General features: G+C 43.4%; 1 protein-coding gene across 2 annotated transcripts in view; it reads left to right on the forward strand.

The window, feature by feature from the left end:
* Positions 1–21,421, forward strand: part of xrcc5 (X-ray repair complementing defective repair in Chinese hamster cells 5) — a 344,097-nt gene that overhangs the window by 39,508 nt on the left and 283,168 nt on the right. The window contains exons 1-2 of one of the 2 annotated variants that reach the window (XM_060827770.1): positions 9,629–9,699; positions 20,978–21,161. In XM_060827770.1, coding sequence (XP_060683753.1) covers positions 21,092–21,161 — 70 coding nt within the window. In that variant the 5' untranslated portion in view covers positions 9,629–9,699; positions 20,978–21,091. Of the gene's footprint in view, positions 1–9,628; positions 9,700–20,977; positions 21,162–21,421 lie in introns of those variants that run through there. The other variant, XM_060827769.1, reaches the window with a different exon arrangement.

Below are 21,421 nucleotides of genomic sequence, written 5' to 3' on the forward strand. Positions count from 1 at the left end.
ACTCCCTCCTTCCCAGTATTGATGTTGATGAGACTGGCTCCACCTGAATGATACTGGGAGCAGTGTGTTATGACACGGAGTAAACCCTTCTGCTAATTTAAGCTAAACACACAGAAAAGCTCACCTCACCTTGTAATCTGTTGAAGTATGAGTAACCGAGAACTACCCAAATTCCACTATTTACATAGAACATAGAACATTACAGCGCAGTACAGGCCCTTCAGACCTCGATGTTGTGCCGACCTGTTATACCAATCTGAAGCCTATCCTACACTATTCCATGTACATCCATTTGCTTGTCCAATGACGACTTAAATGTACTTGAAATTGGCGGATGTACTACCATTGCAGGCAAAGCATTCCAAACCCTTGCTACTCTCTGAGTAAAGAAACTACCTCTGACATCTGTCCTATATGTATCGCCCCTCAATTTAAAGCTGTGCCCCCTCGTGCTCGCCTTCACCATACTTGGAAAAAGGCTCTCCCTGTCCAATGTATCTCACCCTCTGATTATCTTATATGTCACTATAAGTCACCTGTCAACCTTCTTCTCTTCAACGAAAACAGCCTCAAGTCCCTCAGCTTTTCCTCGTAAGACCTACCCTCCATACCAGGCAACATCCTAGTAAATCTCTTCTGCACCCTTTTCAAAGCTTCCACATCCTTCATATAATAGAACATAGAACATAGAAAAATACAGCGCAGTGCAGGCTCTTCAGCCCTCGATGTTGCGCCGATCCAAGCCCACCTAACCTACACTAGCCCACTTTCCTCCATATGCCTATCCAATGCCTGTTTAAATGCCCATAAAGAGGGAGAGTCCATCACTGTTACTGGCAGGGCATTCCATGAACTCATGACTCACTGACTAAAGAATCTAACCCCTAACATCTGTCCTATACCTACCACCCCTTAATTTAAAGCTCTGCCCCCTTGTAATATCTGACTCCATACGTGGAAAAAGGTTCTCATGGTCAACCCTATCTAAAGCCCTAATCATCTTGTACACCTCTATCAAGTCACCCCTAAACCTTCTTTTCTCCAATGAAAACAGCCCCAAGTGCCTCAGCCTTTCCTCATACGATCTTCCTACCATACCAGGCAACATCCTGGTAAACCTCCTTTGCACCCGTTCCAGTGCCTCCACATCCTTCCGATAGTATGGTGACCAAAACTGCACACAATACTCCTGATGCGGCCGCACCAGAGTCTTATACAACTGCAACATGACCTCAGGACTCCGGAACTCAATTGCTCTACCAATAAAAGCTAGTACACCATAGGCCTTCTTCACAGCACTATTTACCTGGGTGGCAACTTTCAGAGATCTGTGTACATGGACACCAAGATCCCTCTGCTCATCCACACTACCAAGTATCCGACCATTAGCCCAGTACTCCATCTTCTTGTTACTCTTACCAAAGTGAATGACTTCACACTTAGCAACATTGAACTCCATTTGCCACCTTTCTGCCCAGCTCTGCAGCTTATCTATATCCCGCTGCAACCTGCCACATCCTTCCTCACTGTCAACAACTCCCCCTACTTTCGTATCATCCGCAAACTTGCTCACCCAACCTTCTAGCCCCTCCTCCAGGTCATTTATAAAAATGACAAACAGCAATGGTCCCAAAACAGATCCTTGCGAAACACCGCTGGTAACTGCACTCCAAGGTGAACCTTTACCATCAACTACTACCCTCTGTCTTCTTCCAGCCAGCCAATTCCTAATCCAAACCTCCTACTCCCCCTCAATGCCATACCTCCGTATTTTTTGCAGTAGCCTACCATGGGGAACCTTATCAAACAACTTACTAAAATCCATGTAAACCACATCTACTGCTTTACCCTCGTCCACCTCCTTAGTCACCTTCTCAAAGAATTCAGTAAGGTTTGTGAGGCACTACCAGCCCTTCACAAAACCATGCTGACTATCCTTGATCACATTATTCCTATCCAGATGTTCATAAATCCTATCCCTTACAATTCTCTCTAAGACTTTGCCCACAACAGAGCTAAGACTCACCGGCGTATAGTTACTAGGGTTATCCCTACTCCCCTTCTTGAACAAGGGAACCACATTTGCTATCCTCCAGTCTTCTGGCACTATTCCTGTAGACAACGACGACATAAAAATCAAGGCCAATGGCTCTGCAATCTCCTCCCTTGCTTCCCAGAGAATCTGAGGATAAATGCCATCAGGCCCAGGGGACTTATCTATATTCACCGTTTCCAGAATTTCCAACACCTCTTCCCTACATATCTCAAAGCCATCCATTCTAATTAATTGTGACTCAATATTCACATCAGCAACAATGTCCTGTTCCTGAGTGAATACTGACGAAAAGTATTCATTCAGTGTCTCCCCAATTTCTTCAGTCTCCACACACAACTTCCCACTACTATCCTTGAAGGGACCTATTCCTACCCTAGTCATCCTTTTATTCCTGACATACCTATAGAAAGCCTTTGGGTTTTCCCTAATCCTATCAACCAAGGACTTTTCATGTCCCCTCGTTGCTGCTCTTAGCTCTCTCTTTAGATCCTTCCTGGCTACCTTATAATCTCAGTTGCCCCAATTGAACGTTCACGCCTCATCTTTACATAGACCGCCCTCTTCCCTTTAACAAGGGATTCCAATTCCTTATTAAACCACGGCTCCCTCACACGACTCTTTCCTCCCTGCCTGACAGGTACATACTTATCAAGGACACTCCGTAGTTGTTCCTTGAACAAGCTCCACATATCGATTGCACCCTTCCCTTGAAGCCTACTTTTCCAAGCCACGCATCCTAAGTCATGCCTCACCACATCATAATTTCCCTGCTCCCAGCTATAACTCTTGTCCTGTAGTGCACACTTATCCCTCTCCATCACTAGAGTAAAAGTCACCGAATTGTGATCACTGTCCCCAAAGTGCTCACCTACCTCCAATTCTAACACCTGGCCTGGTTCGTTACCCAGAACCAAATTCAGTATGGCCTCACCTCTTGTTGGCCTGTCTACATATTGTGTCAGGAAACCCTCCTGCACACATTGGACAAACACCGACCCATCTAACGTACTCGAGCTATAGCTTTCCCAGTCAATATCTCGAAAGTTAAAGTCCCCCATAACAACCACTCTGCTACTTTCACTCTTCTCCTGAATCATCCTCGCAATCCTTTCTTCTACGTCTCTAGGACTATTAGGAGGCCTGTAGAAAACTCCTAACAGGGTAACCTCACCTTTCCTATTTCTAAGCTCAGCCCAAACTACCTCAGATGGTGAGTCTTCATCCATCATCCTTTCCACTGCTGTAATACTATCTTTGACAAGCAATGCCACACCTCCTCCTCTTTTACCCCCACCTCTGACCCTACTAAAACATTTAAACCCTGGAACCTGCAACAACTAATCTTGTCCCTGTTCTACCCATGTCTCCGTAATAGCCACAACATTGAACTCCCAAGTACTAGCCCACGCTGCAAGTTCACCTACCTTATTTCGTATACTTCTCGCATTGAAGTATACACACTTCAAGCCACCTTCCTGTTTACAGGCACCCTCCTTCGAGATTGATGCCTGGTTCCTAACCTCTCTACACTCCAGGTCCTGCACCCTAAAAGTACAGTCTAGGTTCCCATGCCCCTGCAGAGTTAGTTTAAAACCCCTGAAAGAGCACTAGCAAATCTCCCCCCAAGGATACTGGTACCCGTCAGGTTCAGGTGTAGATCATCATGCTTATAGAGGTCCCACCTTCCCCAGAAAGAACCCCAGTTATCCAGAAACTGGAATCCCTCCCTCCTGCACCATCCCTGTAGCCACGCATTTAACTGTTCCCTCTCCCTATTCATCGACTCTCTATCACGTGGCACGGGTAACAAACCAGAGACAACAACTCTGTTTGTTCTAACTCTGAGCTTCCAACCTAGCTCCCTAAAAGCCTGCCTAACATCCTCATCCCTCTTCCTACCTATGTCGTTGGTGCCAATGTGGACCACGACTTCGGGCTGCTCCCCCTCCCCCTTAAGGACCCGGAAAGCACGATCAGAGACATCATGTACCCTTGCACCTGGGAGGCAACATACCAAACGTGAGTCTCTCTCGCCTCCACAAAACCGCCTATCTGAGCCCCGAACTATCGAGTCTCCAATAACTACAATGCGGTGACCAGAACTGTACACAATACTCCAAGTGTGGCCGTACCAGCTGTAGCATAACCTCATGGTTCCGGAACTCGATCCCTCTATTAATAAAAGCTAAAATACTGTATGCCTCCTTAACAACCCTGTCAACCTGGATGGCAACTTTCAAGGATCTGTGTACCTGGACACCGAGATCTCTCTGCTCTTCTACACTACCAAGAATCTTACCATTAGCCCAGTACTTTGCATTCTGGTTACTCTGACCAAAGTGCATCACCTCACACTTGTCCGCATTAAACTCCATTTGCCACGTCTCAGCCCAGCTCTGCAGCTTATCCATGTCTCTCTGTAACCTGGAACATCCTTCGTCACTTTCCACAACTCCAATTTATTCTTTAACTCCAAAAGAGAACATTAAGCAACACCAACTACAACTGCAAACCTCCTTTGTCTTAACGGTTTATCTACCTCCCACTCTGTAACAGTGTACTGGTCCAATAAAGCCCCTGTAAAATTTACAGCAATTTACAGTTTTCAAAAGCAGTTTTCATCTTTGTGTGTCCAACTTCCTGTCTGGGACGTCTTCGGTCTTTTGCTGCAAAGATGTTTCGTATGAAAAAGGTATCTTTTACAGATAGGGTGTGCAGGCAGCCTATCGATGGAAGTACATGCTCTTTGTCTCCAGCTAACTGTTCAAAATGCTTGCTTTTTATACTCCAAAATTTCAGATTGTCTCATTGGTTTGATGTTGTCAAAACTTATAATTCAAATTTGATTTGAGTTTTAGTATTTTGGGGCATAATTTAAACTGGTTGAATTTGAATGGTTGTGAAAACAAATCATTATCTGAATTACAGCTCAAATATTACATCTCCAAAATATCCTTTACACTCTGTGCTGGTACTCAGTCTCATGACTGGTTTTCAACTTTCACTGTCTTAAAGGTATAGTACATATCTTCAATTCCACCACAACAGTCCTTGCAAATTATTTAGTTGGGGCTGTGGATTGGGCTTTAAACTAAATAGTGGGGGCTGTGGGTTCATTTGCATGGAAAATTGTAGACAAGATTTAAAGGGCAGGAGGGCTCAGCCGTTTCCAGTACAAGTAATAAGAAAGTATGGAAAGGCTCAGGAATCTAACTGCAGGCATAGCAGATAAAGGGACAGTCTCTTTAGATGTCCAGAAAAGAGGGGCAGACAACACAGGATTGGAGATGTTGTACTTAAATGCATGCAGTATATGAAACAAGACCAGTGAACTTGCAGCGCAGATTGCAATTGGTGGGTGTGGTGTTGTGGGCATCACAGATGTGGCTATAAGGTAATCAGGGCTGAGAGCTAAATATCGAAGGAGATGTGACCTATTAACAGGACAGGCAGATAAACAAAGGGGGTGGGGTTACTTTATTGGTAAGAAATGACAATAAATCAATATCAAGAAGTGATATATAGATCATGATACAAGTTGTATTCAGTCCTCGTAGCAATAGTCAGGATATGAAGAAGAAAATAAATCAGAAGATAGAAAAGGCATGTAAGAAAGGCACCATTACAATAATAATGGAGCACTTCAGTATGCAGGTGGGCTGAGGAAAATCAGGTTGATCAAGAAAAGGAATATGTGGGAAGCCAGAGGATTGGGGAGCCTTTTGAAAAACAACAGAGGATAACTATAAAAAAGCAATAATGGGTGAGAAGATGAAATGAGAGAGTAAGTGAGCTAGTAGTATGAAAGAAGATTGCAAAACTTTTTTTCTTAGAAAGGCAAGAGAAAAGCAAGAATGGACATTGGACCACTGGAAAATGAGGCTGGAGAAGTAGTAATGGGGAACAAAGAAATGGCAGAGGAACTGAATAGGTATTTTACTCAGTTTTCACAGTGGAAGACACCAGAAACATACCAAAATTATAAAATCATGGAATCCCTACACTGTGGATCCAGGCTATTTTGCCCATTGAGTCCACACTGACTTTGAGAGCATTCCATTCAGACCCAACCCCTACCCTGTCCCTGTAACCCTGCATTTCCCATTGCCAATCCACCTAACCTGCACATCTTTGGACTTGGGGAGGAAACCGCAGCAGCTAGAAGAAGCCCACACAGACATGCAGAAATATGCAAACTCCACAGAGACAGTTGTCTGAGGGTGGAATTGATTCTGGATCGCTAGTGCTGTGAGGGCAATAATGTCCTGCCCCTTCAAGAGAATTGGGTGCTGAGGTGAGTGAAGTGGACATCATTAAGGAAAAGGCGCTGAAGAAGTCACCCAGGCTACACCCCAGAGTTCTGAAGGAGATCGCTGAGGAGATTGTAGAGATTTTGGTGGTGATTTTGAGGAATCACTGAAGTCAGAGAGAGTCCCAGAGGACTGGAAAGTGGCTAATGTTAAAGCCCTGCTTAAGAAGGGAGGGAGGTAGAAGGTGGGAAACCATAGGCTGATTAGCCTCATGTCTGCCATTGGTAAAACTTTAGAGTCCATTGTTAAGGATGAGATTGCAGAGTACTTGGAAGTGCATGGTAAAATCTGGCGGAAGCAGCACAGCTTTGTCAATGGTATGTCATGTCTGACAAATCTGTTTTGAATGCTTTGAGGAGGTTATGGACAAGTTAGACAAAGAAGAGCTAGTGGATGAGATCTCTTTGGATTTCCAGAAATCCTTTGACAAGGTGGCGCACAGGAGGCTGCTAAGATAAGATAAGGGCCCATGATGTTAGGGGCAAGGCACTGGCATGGATAGAAGATTGGCCAACTGGCAGAAGGCAGAGAATAGGGATAAAGGGGTCTTTTTTAAGAATGGTTTGTGGAATTCCGTAGGTGTCAAATTGGAACCACAACTGTTCACATTATACATTCGTGATCTGGATGAAAGAACTGAGGGTGTTGTTGCTAAATTTGCAGATGACACAAAAGTAGATGGACGGACAGGTAGTGTTGAGGAAACTGGGAAGTTGCAAAACCACTTGGACAGGCCAGGCAAGTGGGCAAAGCAGTGGTAGATGGAATACAGTGTGGAAAAAATGTTAGATCATATTTTTTGTAGGAAGAATAGAGGCATAGACTATTTTCTAAATGGGGAAAGAGCTTGGAAATCTGAAGCGCAAAGAGACTTGGGAATCCTCGTTCAGGATTCTCTTAAGGTTAACATACAGGTTCAGTTGGCAGTTAGGAAGGCAAATGCAATGTTGAATACAAGAGCAGAAATGTACGCTAAAGCTGTATAATGCTCTGTGCAGACCATATTTGGAATATTGGGAGCAGTTTTGGGCCCTGTATCAAAGGAGAGATGTACCGGCATTGGCGGGGGTTAGAGGATGTTTGCTAGAATGATCTGGGGGAGAAGAGCTTTTCATATGAGGAGCAATAGAGGACTCTGGGTCTGTACTCAGTGGAGTTTAGAAGGATGAGGAGGAATCCAATTGAAACATACAAATTACTGAGATGCCATACAGTAATGACATGGAGAAGAAGTTTCCATGAGTAGGAGAGATGAGCACCCAAAGGCACACCCTCAGGGTGAAGAGACAACCCTTTAGAAGTCAGAGGAGGAGGAATTTCTTCAGCTGGTGCGTAGTTAATCTGTGGAACTGATTGTTGCAGAAGGCTGTGGAAGCCAAGTCATTCAGTATGTTTAAAACAAAAATAGTTAAATTCTAGATTAGTACAGGGTTCCAGGGAGAAGGCAGGAGAAAGAGCTTGATAAACATTTCAGCCATAATCAAATGGTGGTCTTGCTAATGTTTTGAAGACTTTGGTCAGAGAAAACAAACCAAATTTGTTTTATCCTTCCTTATAACTTAATGCCTGAAGTCCAGGTGTCATTCTTGTAACTTATTTTGCCTCCAAGCCAAAATACCTTTCTAAGATGTGGGGCCCAGATCTAGAACACAGAACATTACAGCGCAGTACAGGTCCTTCTGCCCTCGATGTTGCGTCGCCCTGTCATATTAATCTGAAGCCCATCCCACCAACACTTTTCCATGTACGTCCATATGCCTGTCCAATGGCGACTTAAATGCACTTAAACTTGGCAAATCTACTACCGTTGCAGGCAAAGCATTCCATACCCTTACTACTCTCTGCTCACACTATTCAAGGAAGGGTCTAACCAAGGTTCCAGGGAATGGGCTCCATTTGTGCCGTAACACTTGTGTGATTTTAGTCTACTGCTGTGAAAAATTTAAACGGTAAGAAACACAGAAGGGCAGTATTGACCTAGTGGTATTAATATCAGGCTATTAATTCAAAAGCTGAGCTCGTGTTCTGGGAGCTTGGGTTCAAATCCTGCCATGGCAGATGGTGGAATTGGAATTCAGTAAAAAAAAAATCTGGAATTAAAGACTAATGATGAATATTGTTGATTGTTGGAAAAACCCATCTGCTTGAGTAATGTTCTTTAGGGAAGGAAATCTGCCATCCTTACATAATCTGGCCTACATGTGACTCCAGACTCACACCAATATGGTTTATTTTTAACTGCTGTCTGGGCAACTAGGTTGGGCAACAAATGATGGGCTAACCAGTGCAGCCCACATTCTGAGAGTGATTTTAAAAAAAAAGGATGGTCAGAAATCATCAAATTCTGACCTTTGTTTATAGATTCTTGATCATAAGGGTGCATTTGCTTTTGTCTTTTTGTGAAAAAAAGAGTCATCTCTGCAAAGAGTGTTATGTTTTGTGTATTATGTCTGTTTGGGAGAAAGGGATTTCTTCCAGTTCTCATTCTGAATCATAGCTTGTTATCAGATAACTTGACAAATTAAGAGGACCAGCAAATCAGGTTAATGATCATTTATTCCACATGTATGTAAGGAAAACCAGTTTTATCAATGTGATGTGAAAAAGTAAGTCTGATGTGCTACAGAAACCTCCAATCTTTATCATTCATATTACTTCATACAGATTATAATTTCTGCACTTCTCTGTCCAGGTGTCTTACATTACGTGCTAATTATCCATAGAATTTTCAAATATTATCTGCATTTCATCCAAGGCCAATTCTATCCTTGCTGATAGTGCAGCTGTTGTACCTCTAGTTCCAAACTTCCAGCTCAGCACTGTCCCCATGACTTGTCCGGACTTGTCCTACCTGCCTATCTCCTTTTCCACTTATCCACTCCACCCTCTTCTCCCTGACCGATCACCTTCATCCCCTCCCCCACTCACCTATTGTACTCTATGCTACTTTCTATTTATGGTTCCATTTACTTTTACAATATGACCAAAAATTTACTCTTAACTAAGTAAAATGGATTCAACCTCTTCATAGCTTAAATGTTAGCCACTTGTTTTAAGTCTAGTTTTATTCTAGAATAAGTGAATTATTTTGAGCTGATTGTAAAAACTTGGTGAATATGTCTTTCATTCTGAATAGTAGCACAAAAGAGAAGCAACTACCTTCTCTACAGCCTTTCGAAGAAGGTTTGGCACGTTTAAACCATGTTAATTTACTGGAATGTGACAGGTAAAGGTGTAAAATAAGGTGTGGCTTCTCTGCAGATTTTCTGTGCTGTTCCCAACAAGGACTGCATGACATAAGTTTGGACAACAGTTCTAAAAAGTCATAGGAAGGTAACTATGTTACTTTTTGTCTGATTTGTGTTAGAAATAATGTAGATGAAAAAATTTGGGCCAATCTGTACTCACACGCAATACACTATCTGCTATTCAAACAAAATTTGAAACAGAGGTACATAGTATTTGCAGGAAGTACTTATCATGTACATAAAGGCAGTTCCTATTGAAAACAGGAGTGAATATGTGATAGATAATGGATTAGTGGTGCTGGAAGAGCACAGCAGTTCAGGCAGCATCCAAGGAGCAGCGAAATCGACATTTCAGGCAAAAGCCCTTTATCTGGAATAAAGACAGAGAGCCTGAAGCGTAGAGAGATAAGCTAGAGGAGGGTGGAGGTGGGGAGAAAGTAGCATAGAGTACAATAGGTGAGTGGGGGAGGGGATGAAGGTGATCGGTCAGGGAGGAGAGGGTAGAGTGGATAGGTGGAAAAGGAGATAGGCAGGTAGGACAAGTCCGGACAAGTCATGGGGACAGTGCTGAGCTGGAAGTTTGGAACTAGGGTGAGGTGGGGGAAGGGGAAATGAGGAAACTGTTGAAGTCCACATTGATGCCCTGTGGTTGAAGTGTTCCGAGGTGGAAGATGAGGAGTTCTTCCTCCAGGCGTCTGGTGGTGAGGGAGCGGCGGTGAAGGAGGCCCAGGACCTCCATGTCCTCGGCAGAGTGGGAGGGGGAGTTGAAATGTTGGGCCACGGGGCGGTGTGTTTGATTGGTGCGGGTCTCCCTGAGATGTGCCCTAAAGCACTCTGCTAGGAGGCACCCAGTATCCCCAATGTAGAGGAGGCCGCATTGGGAGCAACGGCACATCCACTAATATCATTTATTGTATCCATTGCTCCCAATGTGGTCTCCTCTACATTAGGGAGACTGGGTGCCTCCTAGCAGAGCGCTTTAGGGAACATCTCCGGGACACCCGCACCAATCAACCACACCGCCCCGTGGCCGAACATTTCAACTCCCCCTCCCACTCTGCCGAGGACATAGAGGTCCTGGGCCTCCTTCACCGCCGCTCCCTCACCACCAGACGCCTGGTGGAAGAACTCCTCATCTTCCGCCTCGGAACACTTCAACCACAGGGCATCAATGTGGACTTCAACAGTTTCCTCATTTCCCCTTCCCCCACCTCACCCTAGTTCCAAACTTCCAGCTCAGTACTGTCCCCATGACTTGTCCGGACTTGTCCTACCTGCCTATCTCCTTTTCCACCTATCCACTCTACCCTCTCCTCCCTGACCGATCACCTTCATCCCCTCCCCCACTCACCTATTGTACTCTATGCTACTTTCTCCAGTTTGACTTATTCTGTTTCATTTTCGTTTCTTTTTTGCAATAAGCTTCTGTTTCACTATTGAACCCAAATCAGCAGCATTGCGTGCTTATGTTTCAGTGAAAAAACAGCTAATTAAAACCAGTAAGATCTTTCAAACCAGATTTCAGTTTGGCATCTGACTTGTCTAGTAATTTGGGCGGCACGGTGGCACAGTGGTTAGCACTGCTGCCTCACAGCGCCTGTAGACCCGGGTTCAATTCCCGACTCAGGCGACTGACTGTGTGGAATTTGCACCTTCTCCCCGTGTCTGCGTGGGTTTCCTCCGGGTGCTCCGGTTTCCTCCCACAGTCACAAAGATGTGCGGGTCAGGTGAATTGGCCATGTTAAATTGCCCGTAGTGTTAGGTAAGGGGTAAATGTAGGGTTATGGGTGGGTTGCGCTTCGGCGGGTCGGTGTGGACTTGTTGGGCCGAAGGGCCTGTTTCCACACTGTAAGTCTAATCTAATCTAATCTAAACATTAGCTGGGATTATAACACGGTGAATGAATATAATTGTGCTGAAAACTTATTCTGAAGATATTCTAGGAGGACAGTTATGTTATAATAATATCACTGGACAAATAATCCATCCTGATGTTCTGGGGACATGGGTTTGAATCCCACAATGACAGATGGTGAAATTTGAATTCAGTGAAAGTCTGGAAAAAACAGCCACTGTTGATTGTTGTAAAAACTCATCTCATTCACTAACATCCTGTAGAGAAGGAAATTGCCATCCTTACCCAGTCTGATCTGTATGTGAGTCCAGACTCAAAGCAATGTGATTTCCTTTGGGTAATTAGGGATGGGGAATGTGTATAGGGTATAAGAAGGCAGGGAAAGAGTTAAGTTCCTGAGTTTGTGAAACGAGGTTTAGCTGAGCATAACTCAGATCAGATAAGAACTTACACTGAACAATGGGGTCCTGGAGGCAAGGGTAATGGGTTAACAAGGTGGAAAAGCAGTCATCATGTAGAGCCATTTAACAATATTGGAAGCATTTAGTATGCAAGGTCAGCTACAAGGGGAAAAGTATCCATTGTATGAATCCGGTTAACAAGGTTAAGAACATTCATTCTATAACAATAAAGGACTTGGTCTCTGCTATTGATACTTGTTGATTGTAATGGTAGCCTAATTAATAGTTCATTGAGAAACTGCTGTTCCAGAGAAGACCGTGAACTCATGTCCCTGTGCACATGGGCAATCGTTCTCTCTCTCCAGGGCCCGGAATGAAGAGATGAAGGAGGTAAAGCCATACTGTGTTTCTGAGTGTAGTGCTTTGACTGCGGGGGGCAGTGGAAACAGGACAATGCAGACTCAAAACAATGTGGTTTACGCTTGGTAATTAGGGATGGGAAATAAGTGCTGACCTAGTCAGCTATGTCCACTTCCCACAATTTAATAAAATTAAAAATCTATTCTTAGGTTTGTATTATGTCTTAAGTAGGCTCTGATGACTCTTCCCCTTGCTTAGCATGCTAGTGAAATGTTCCTTGTGGATGCAGTCACAATTTGCTAGTAGTAGAGAGAGTGAATGATTCAGATTGTGAATGAAATGGGTGTTATCTACCTGGACTTCAAGAAGGTATTTGGCAAGATGCCAAAAGGGAGGTTACTGAGTGAAGTAAGGGCTCATGGTGTTAGAGGCAAGATGCTAGCATAGCTAGAAGCTTGGTTGTCTGGCAGAAAGCAAGAGAGTGGGGATAAAAGAGTCTTTCTCAGGATGGCAGCTGGTGACAAGTGGTGTTCGGCAAGGCTCAGTGTTAGGACCACAACATTTCACTCTATACATTAATTATCTAGATGAAGCAACTGAAGGCTTTCTGGCTAAGTTTGCAAGCCATGCAAAGCTAGGTAGAGACAGTAGCATTGAGGAGGCAGGTAGACTGCAGAAGGATCTGGGCAGGTTAGGAGAGTGGCAGGTGGAGAATGAAGATGAGAGGAAACTTCTTCATCCAGAGAGTGGTGAATCTATAGAATTCATTGCCACAGAAGGCTGTGGAAGCCAGGTCATTGAGTATATTTAAGATGGAGGTAGATAGGTTCTTGAGTATCAAGGGGTTCAGGAAGAAAGGGGTTGAGAAACTTATCAGCCATGATTGAATGGCGGAGCAGACTCATTGGGCTGAATGGTCTAATTTCTGCGTCAATGTGTTATGGTCTTATGAAATGCCAATTAAACAATCTGCTTTGTCTCAAATTGTATCAAGCTTCTTGAGCATTGTTTGAGATGAAGTCACCCAGGGAAAACTCCATCATACTCTTAAATTGTGGATTGTCACTGACAGAAGTTTTGGGAAATTAAATGACAAGACACACTTGCAGACTATAACATGATTTTCTTCCAAGTGATGTTATCATGGAGTATTGACCTATTTGCTAAGGGAGGAAAGGAGGGAGATTGCAATCAACAAGAGATTTCTTTGCCCTTGTTTGACACCGTTAGAGATCCATGTTAAAGATATTTCCTTTCATTCTGATTGTTGTCCAGTAACATCAGTGACATCTTGGAGAGAAAAAATGGTTTCAGGGCAGAAATAATGAATGATAAATAGTTATTTCTCTTACTTGGAGGATGGTTGACACCAGTGTTACCAAGAGCCAGTGACAGTACTGCTGTTTTCTGTATACATAAATTACTTCAGTCTTGAAATAGGGAGTTAGGCCATTCAGCCTGCAAAATCTGCTCCACCATTTAATATGATCATGGCTGATCAAGCACTGCTCTCAAGATTCACATAGAACATAGAAAAATACAGCGCAGTACAGGCCCTTCGGCCCTCAATGTTGCGCCGACCGAATCCTACCTAACCTACACTAGCCCAATAACTTCCAAATGCCTATCCAATGCCCGCTTAAATGACCATAAAGAGGGAGAGTCCACCACTGCTACTGGCAGGGCATTCCATGAACTCACAACCCGCTGTGTAAAGAATCTACCCCTAACATCTGTCCTATACCTTCCACCCCTTAATTTAAAGCTGTGTCCCCTTGTAACAGCTGACTCCATTAGCGGTAAAAGGTTCTCAGTGTCTACCCTATCTAAACCCCTAATCATCTTGTACACCTCTATCAAATCTCCCCTAAACCTTCTTTTCTCCAATGAGAACAGCCCCAAGTGCCTCAGTCTTTCCTCATATGATTTTCCTACCATGCCAGGCAACATTCTGGTAAACCTCCTCTGCACTCGTTCCAATGCCTCCACATCCTTCCTATAGTATGGCGACCAAAACTGCACACACTTCTCATCAGAAGTACCTTGCTTGCATCTACCATGTCCACCCCTTTGCATATTTTGTAGGTTCAATGAGATCACCTCTCGTCTTCAGAACTGTAGAGAATATAATGTATAACATAGGAAAGTAGATCATGAATAGGCCATTCTGCTGCTTAAGAGAAACCACTAATCAACGCGATCATGGCCGATCTTTCCAGACGCAATTTGTCTTTTATGCTGACTCTGCATAGGTCTCAACTCCCCATATTTCAAAAAAATCAATCTACCTCAGTCTCGGGTAGAGAAATCCAGACATTCACAACCCACTGAAAGAGAAAATTGTGCAAGAGTCCATGACCGAGGCCACAAATTGAGTAAAGTGTCACCCATTTAAGACAGAGATGTGGAGGTATTTGAATGTTGTAAATCTGTGGAATTCTTCATTGCTGAGGACTGTTGAGGCTGGGTCATTAACAATATTCAAGGATGAGATAGTCAGATTTTTAATCAGTAAGGGAATCAAGGGTTGTAGGGGAAAAGGCAGAAAAATGAAGTTGAGGATTATCATATCAGCTAGGAGAAAGTGAGGACTACAGATGCTGGAGATCAGAGCTGAAAAATGTGTTGCTGGAAATGCGCAGCAGGTCAGGCAGCATCCAAGGAACAGGAGAGAATTGATGTTCGGGCATAAGCCCTTCTTCAGGAATCCTGAAGAAGGGCTTATGCCTGAAACATCGATTCTCCTGCTCCTTGGATGCTGCCTGACCTGCTGCGCTTTTCCACAACAATTTTTCAGCTCAGGATTATCATATCAGCCATGATCTCATAGGATGGTGGATCTGATTGAGTACCTCTACTCTTGTCAAAATTCCCTTCAACCTTTGCTTCTCTAAAGCAGACATTCCAAACTTTTCCAACTGAAAATTTTCATTCCTGGAATCATTCTTTTAACCCTCTCTTACGCTCTCTCCAATGCACTCATATCATTCCTAAAGTGTGATGTCCAGACTGTGCACAGTATTTCAACTGAAATATAACCAGTGTCCAAAAACGAGAAAAAGATTGATGAAGACAAATAAAGATCCCTTACAGTCAGAAACAGGGGAATTTATACTGGGAACAATTAAATGGCTGACCAACAAAATACATAGTTTGGTTATGTATTCACACAAGAAAATACAAATAAAAACCAGAAATGTTCGTGAATACAGGATGTGTTTAAGGATGCTACAAAGATATCTGTCAGACCCCCAGCTATTTCCTTTCTCGCCTCCCTCAGCAACCTGGGATAGATTACATCTGGTCCTGGGGATTTGTCCACCTTAATATCCTTTAGCCTACCCAACACATCCTCCCTCCTTATGTCAACATGATCCAGAGTAAACAAACTTCTGCCTCTAATCTCAACATTCATCATGCTCCTCTCCTCAGTGAACAATGATGCAAAGTAACCATTGAGAATCTCACCCACTTTCTCAGGTTCGATGCACAACTTTCCTTCCTTATCCTTTAGTGGACTAACCCTTTCTCTAGTTACTTTCTTCTTATTTCTGAATAAAAGGCCTTGGGATTCTCCTTAATTCTTCTCGCTAAAGTTATTTCACAACCCCTTTTAGTCTGCTTGATTCCTCATTTAAGAATGGTCCTATTGTCCTGATATTCTCCCCGTGTCTGCGTGGGTTTCCTCCGGGTGCTCCGGTTTCCTCCCACTGTCCAAAGATGTGCGGGGTCAGGTGAATTGGCCATGCTAAATTGCCCATAGTGTTAGGTAAGGGGTAAATGTAGGGTATGGGTGGGTTGCGCTTCGGCGGGTCGGTGTGGACTTGTTGGGTCGAAGGGCCTGTTTCCACACTGTAGTAATCTAATCTAATCTAATCTAATCTAATTCCTCCAAAGCCTGTTTTGTTCTTAGCTGCCTGGACCTTATGTACGCTCCCCTTTTTCTCTTGGCTAGTCGCACAATTTCTCCTGTCATCCATGGTTCATGAATCTTGCCTTTCCTATCCCTTGTTTTCAAAGGGACATGCCTATCCTGCACTATCTTCAATATATCTTTGAAAACCTCCCACATATCAAATGTGGACTTCACTTCAAATAGCTGCCCCCAATCCATATTTCCAAACTCCTGCTGGATTTTGGTAAAATTGGCCTTGGTCCAGTTTAGTACTCTTCACTTAGGATCACTCTCATCTTTGTCTACAGGTATGCTAAAACTTAGAGAGTTGTGGTCACTATTCCCAAAGAAATCCCCCACTGCAATTTCTACCACCTGTTCTGTCTCATTCCTCAACACCAGGTCCAACATGGTCCCTTCTCTAGTTGGATGATTGACATACTGCTCTAGAAAACTTTCCTGGCTGCTGCTTACAAATTCAGCCCCATCCAGCCGTTTGACACTAAGTGATCCCTGTCAATGCTGGGAAAATTAAAATCTCCCATCACCACTACCCTGTTGCCTCTCCATCTTTCCATAAGTTGTTTACCTTTTGGTTTTTCTACCTCATGCTCACTGTTGGGAGGCCTATAATACAGCCCCAACAATGTAACGGCACCCTTCTTATTTCTTAGCTCTACCTGTAATGCCTCACTGCTCAGGCCCTCCATAGTGTCCTCCTTTAGCACAGCTGTGATATCATCCCTGACAAGCAATGCCACACCCCCCTTTTTACTTCCCTCCCTGTCCTGTCTGAAGCATCCTGGAACATTTAGTTGTCAATCATGCCCTTCCTTCAACCAAGTTTCTGTGATCGCAATAACGTCACATTCCCAGGCACCAATCCAAGCGCTAAGTTTGTCTGCCTTACCCACTATACTCCTTGCATTAAAGCATATGCACTTCAGACCACCAGTTCCTTTGTGTTCTTCTGTTCTCTGCCTACGCTTCCCCTTGGTAATGCTAACTTCATGACCCTGTTTGTGACAATCTCTAGTTCCCACCTCACTGTCTACTAGTCTTCTATTCTGGTTCTTAGCCTCTTGCCTGTTTAGTTTAATCAGTCCCCAACAGCAGTAGCAAAAGCTCTCCCAAGGACATTAGTTCCAGTCTGGTTCAGGTGTAGACCATCCAATTTGTTTATGGGATTTTTCTGGATTGGAACAGTTCCTTAGTTAAGTTGGTGTATCGAGTTGATTTACATTTCCAATAGTCAAGTTATTCTAAATTCCCTTTTTTTTTGGTTGTGTTTCAACTGTAGTGTTTAAATAAATTGTGTTTTGCTTAAAGTTGAGTGGTTTGACCAGCTGTATCACAGAGGATATTGGCTTCACATCTGCCTCTAAAATAAGAAAAAGTTAAGAGTCTAGGCTACCTTAAAATATTTTGAGGGGGTCTGGCCTGATACATAACACTGTGCCCTCGTGCCCTTGTCTCTCCTACTAATGGAAATATCTTCTCCATGTCTACTGTATCCAAGCCTCTCAGTATTCTGTAAGTTTCAGTGAGATCTCTCTCTCTCTGTCATACACACACACACACACACACACACCCCCGTTCTTCTAAACTCGAAGTATAGACCTAGAGTCCTCAACTGCTTCTCATGTGATCGGCACTTCATCCTGTAATCATTCTTGTAAGCCTTCCCTGGACCCTCTCCAAGACCAGCACACCCTTTCTTAGATACAGAGCCCAAAACTGCTCACAATTCCAAATGTAGTTTGACTAAAGCCTTATACATCCCTGCTCTTAAATTCCATTCCTCTTTGTCAACTTTCTGAAACTGGAGAATTCTGAACACGGACTCCTAAGTCCCTTTATGCTTCAGATTTATGAAGTCTTTCCTCATTTAGAAAATAATCAACACCTCGATTCTTCTTAGCAAATTGCATAACCTCACACATTGCCACATTGTATTCCATCTGCCACTTATTTGCCATCCTCCTGGCCTGTCCATGTCCTCCTCAGCCTTCTTGCCTCCTCAATATTCTGTCCCTTCTGCAGGTAACTCTGTGTTACCTGTAAATTCAGAAACAATGACCTCAGATCCTTTGTTCAGACCTAGGTGTTCTCATACATCTGTTGCTGAAGGTAGGATGCAGGTGCAGTAGGCGGTAAAAGAAGGCTAATAGTATGTTGGCCTTCAGTACAAGAGTATTTGAGTACAGGGATGGGGATGTCTTGCTGAACAGCCCTTGCATGACCACATCTTGAATATAGCGTGCAGTTTTGCTTCCTTTATCTGAGGAAGAATATTTTGCTCTAGAAGGAGTGAACCAAAAGTTTCCCAAACTGATTCCTGGGTTGGTAGGAATGTTGCTGAAAATGTGTTGCTGGACAAGTGCGGCAGGTCAGGCAGCATCCAAAGAGTAGGAGAATCGACATTTCGGGCATGAGCCCTTCTTCAGGAATGAGCTGAAGAAGGGCTCATGCCCGAAACGTCGATTCTCCTGCTCCTTGGATGCTGCCTGACCTGCTGCACTTTTCCAGCAACACATTTTCAGCTCTGATCTCCAGCATCTGCAGTCCTCACTTTTCCCCTTGGTGGGAATGTTGTATGAGAAGGGGTTGATTTTATTCACTAGAGTTCAGAAAAAAATTAGAAAAATAATTTACAAGTGTGATTGCAGGGATGACTAACCTGTCACATGAGAAGTGTTTGAGGACTCTGGGCCGCTGGTCGATGGAGTTTAGAAACCTATAAAATTCTAACACCAAAATTGGAGGTGTAGTGGACAGCAAAGAAGGTTACCTCAGATTACAATGGGATCGTGATCAGATGGGCCAGTGGGCTGAGAAGTGGCAGATGAAGTTTAATTCAGATAAATGTGAGGTGCTGCATTTTGGGAAAGCAAATCTTAGCAGGACTTATACACTTAATGGTAAGGTTCTAGGAAGTGTTGCTGAACAAAGAGACCTTGGAGTGTAGGTTCATTGCTCCTTGAAAGTAGAGTCACAGGTAGATAGGATAATGAAGAAGGCATTTGATATGCTTTCCTATATTGGTCAGAGTATTGTGTACAGACGTTGGGAGATCATGTTGGGGCTGTACATGAAATTGGTTAGGACACCTTTGGAATATTGCGTGCAATTCTGGTCTCCTTCCTATCGGAAAGATGTTGTGAAACTTGAAAGGGTTCAGAAAAGATTTACAAGGATGTTGCGAGGATTTCAGCTATAGGGAGAGGCTGAACAGGCTGGGGCTGTTTCCCTAGAACGTCAGAAGCTGAGGGATGACCTTATAGAGGTCTAAAAAATCATGAGGGGCATGGATAGGATAAATAGACAAAATCTTTTCCCTGGGGTGGGGGAGTCCAGAACTAGCGGGCATAGGTTTAGGGTGAGAGGGGAAAGATATAAAAGGGACCTAAGGGGCAACTTATTCATGCAGAATAAGTTGGTGTGTGTATGGAATGACCTGCCAGAGGAAGTGATGGAGGCTAGTACAATTGCAACATTTAAAGGGCATTTGGATGGGTGTATGAATAGGAAGGGTTTAGAGGGCCAAGTGCTGGCAGGTGGAACTAGATTGGGTTGGGATATCTGGTTGGCATGGACGGGTTGGACCAAAGGGTCTGTTTCCACGCTGTACATCTCTATGACTAGAGGGGCTAGATGAGGTAAGTATGTTTCCAATGCAATGGGACACCAGAACATGGGGTCAAAGTCTCAGAATACAGGATAAAATATTTAAGGTTTGTAATGAGGAGAAATGTCTTCACCCAGCGAGTGGAGAATCCGTGGAACTCAGTCCCACAGAAAGCAATTCAGGCCAAAATATTGTATGATTTCATGAAGCAGTTGGCAGTAGCACTTGGCTAAATGGATCAAAGGATTTGTGGCGAACGTTGAAACAAGCTCTTGAGTTGGATGATCAGCCATGTTCATAGTGAATGGCTGAGTAGATTTGAACTGTCCAATTGCTGCCTCTTGCTCTTAATTTTCTGTGATTCTGTATAAGTTCGGCATAACCTTTCTGCTCTTGTACTCTCTGCCCCATTAATGAGTAACTGGTAACTGGTGCTTGAAATCACAAAATGCTAATGTGCCATTAAATCAAGTGATTAGGAAGGCAAAAAGAATGTTGATATTTACTGCATAGGGAATGGAAAAACAAATTAGGAATATTTTGCTACAGATGTGAAAGGGACTGGTGAGATCCCCTCTAGAGTAGTGTGTTTAGTTTCAGTGACCTTATTGAAGAAACGATATAATTGCTTTGGGAGATGTTCATAAAGTCATAGAGGTCTCGACCACAGAAAAAGACCCTTCAGCTTATCACATCTGCACCAGTCAAAAACAACCAGCTATTTCAGTTCCCTTTTCCAGCAGTTGGCCCAAAACCTTGTATGCTTTGCCATCGCAAGTGCACATCTAAATACTCCTTAAATGTTACAGAATTTCTGCCTCTACCACCATTACAGGCAGAGCGTTCCAGTTCTGAAGAAGGGTACTGGACTTAAAACATTAACTCTGTTTTCTTTCCACAGATGCTACCAGATCTGCTGAGTTGCACCTGTAGATAGCAGCAATCATAATGTGATTGAATTTCTGTTTTTGTTTCAGATTTCCCCCATCTGCGGTTCTTTATTTCAATTTGTTAATATTAAAGTAAAATATTGTTTCATCATGACCCTAACTTCAAATGTTGTTGGTTAGTAAACTGCTCCAGCATGTTGCTCTGCTCTCCAACTATTTCTCCATCAACTTGATTAGATAAACCTCATGGATGAATAAAGTAAGGCAATTCTAAGTTGCTGTTCTTCTGCTTGATACTGAGTTCCATTTGTCTTTTGTGGGTTTTTTGATGTAGGTATTTGCTGAGAGTAAAGATGAGACTGCTTTAGTCCTATTTGGGACTGATCGAACCTTTAACCCCCTTGCTACATCAGACCAATACCAGAACATTGTTGTCCAAAGAAACCTGATGATTCCTGACTTTGATTTCCTGGAAGACATCCAGAACGGCATCAAGACAGGTCACCATCAAGCTGATTGTATCCTTTCAACAATTAAATATTTTATTAGAAATGAATAGATGACAAGTGTAAAGATGTGATGTTGAACCTGTAGAAGACATTTTTAGACCTTGGCTGGATATTGTATACAGTTGTGTACTCCACACTATGGGAAATATGTGAATGCATCGGAGAGGGTAGAGGAATGACTTCTAGAAATAGTTCCAGGAATGAGAAATTTCAGGTTTGAGGATAGATTGAAGAAGTTAGAATTGTTCTCCTTGGAGGCAAAAAGGCTA

Source organism: Hemiscyllium ocellatum, chromosome 7, assembly GCF_020745735.1.
Source record: "Hemiscyllium ocellatum isolate sHemOce1 chromosome 7, sHemOce1.pat.X.cur, whole genome shotgun sequence".
NCBI classification, from domain to species: domain Eukaryota; kingdom Metazoa; phylum Chordata; class Chondrichthyes; order Orectolobiformes; family Hemiscylliidae; genus Hemiscyllium; species Hemiscyllium ocellatum.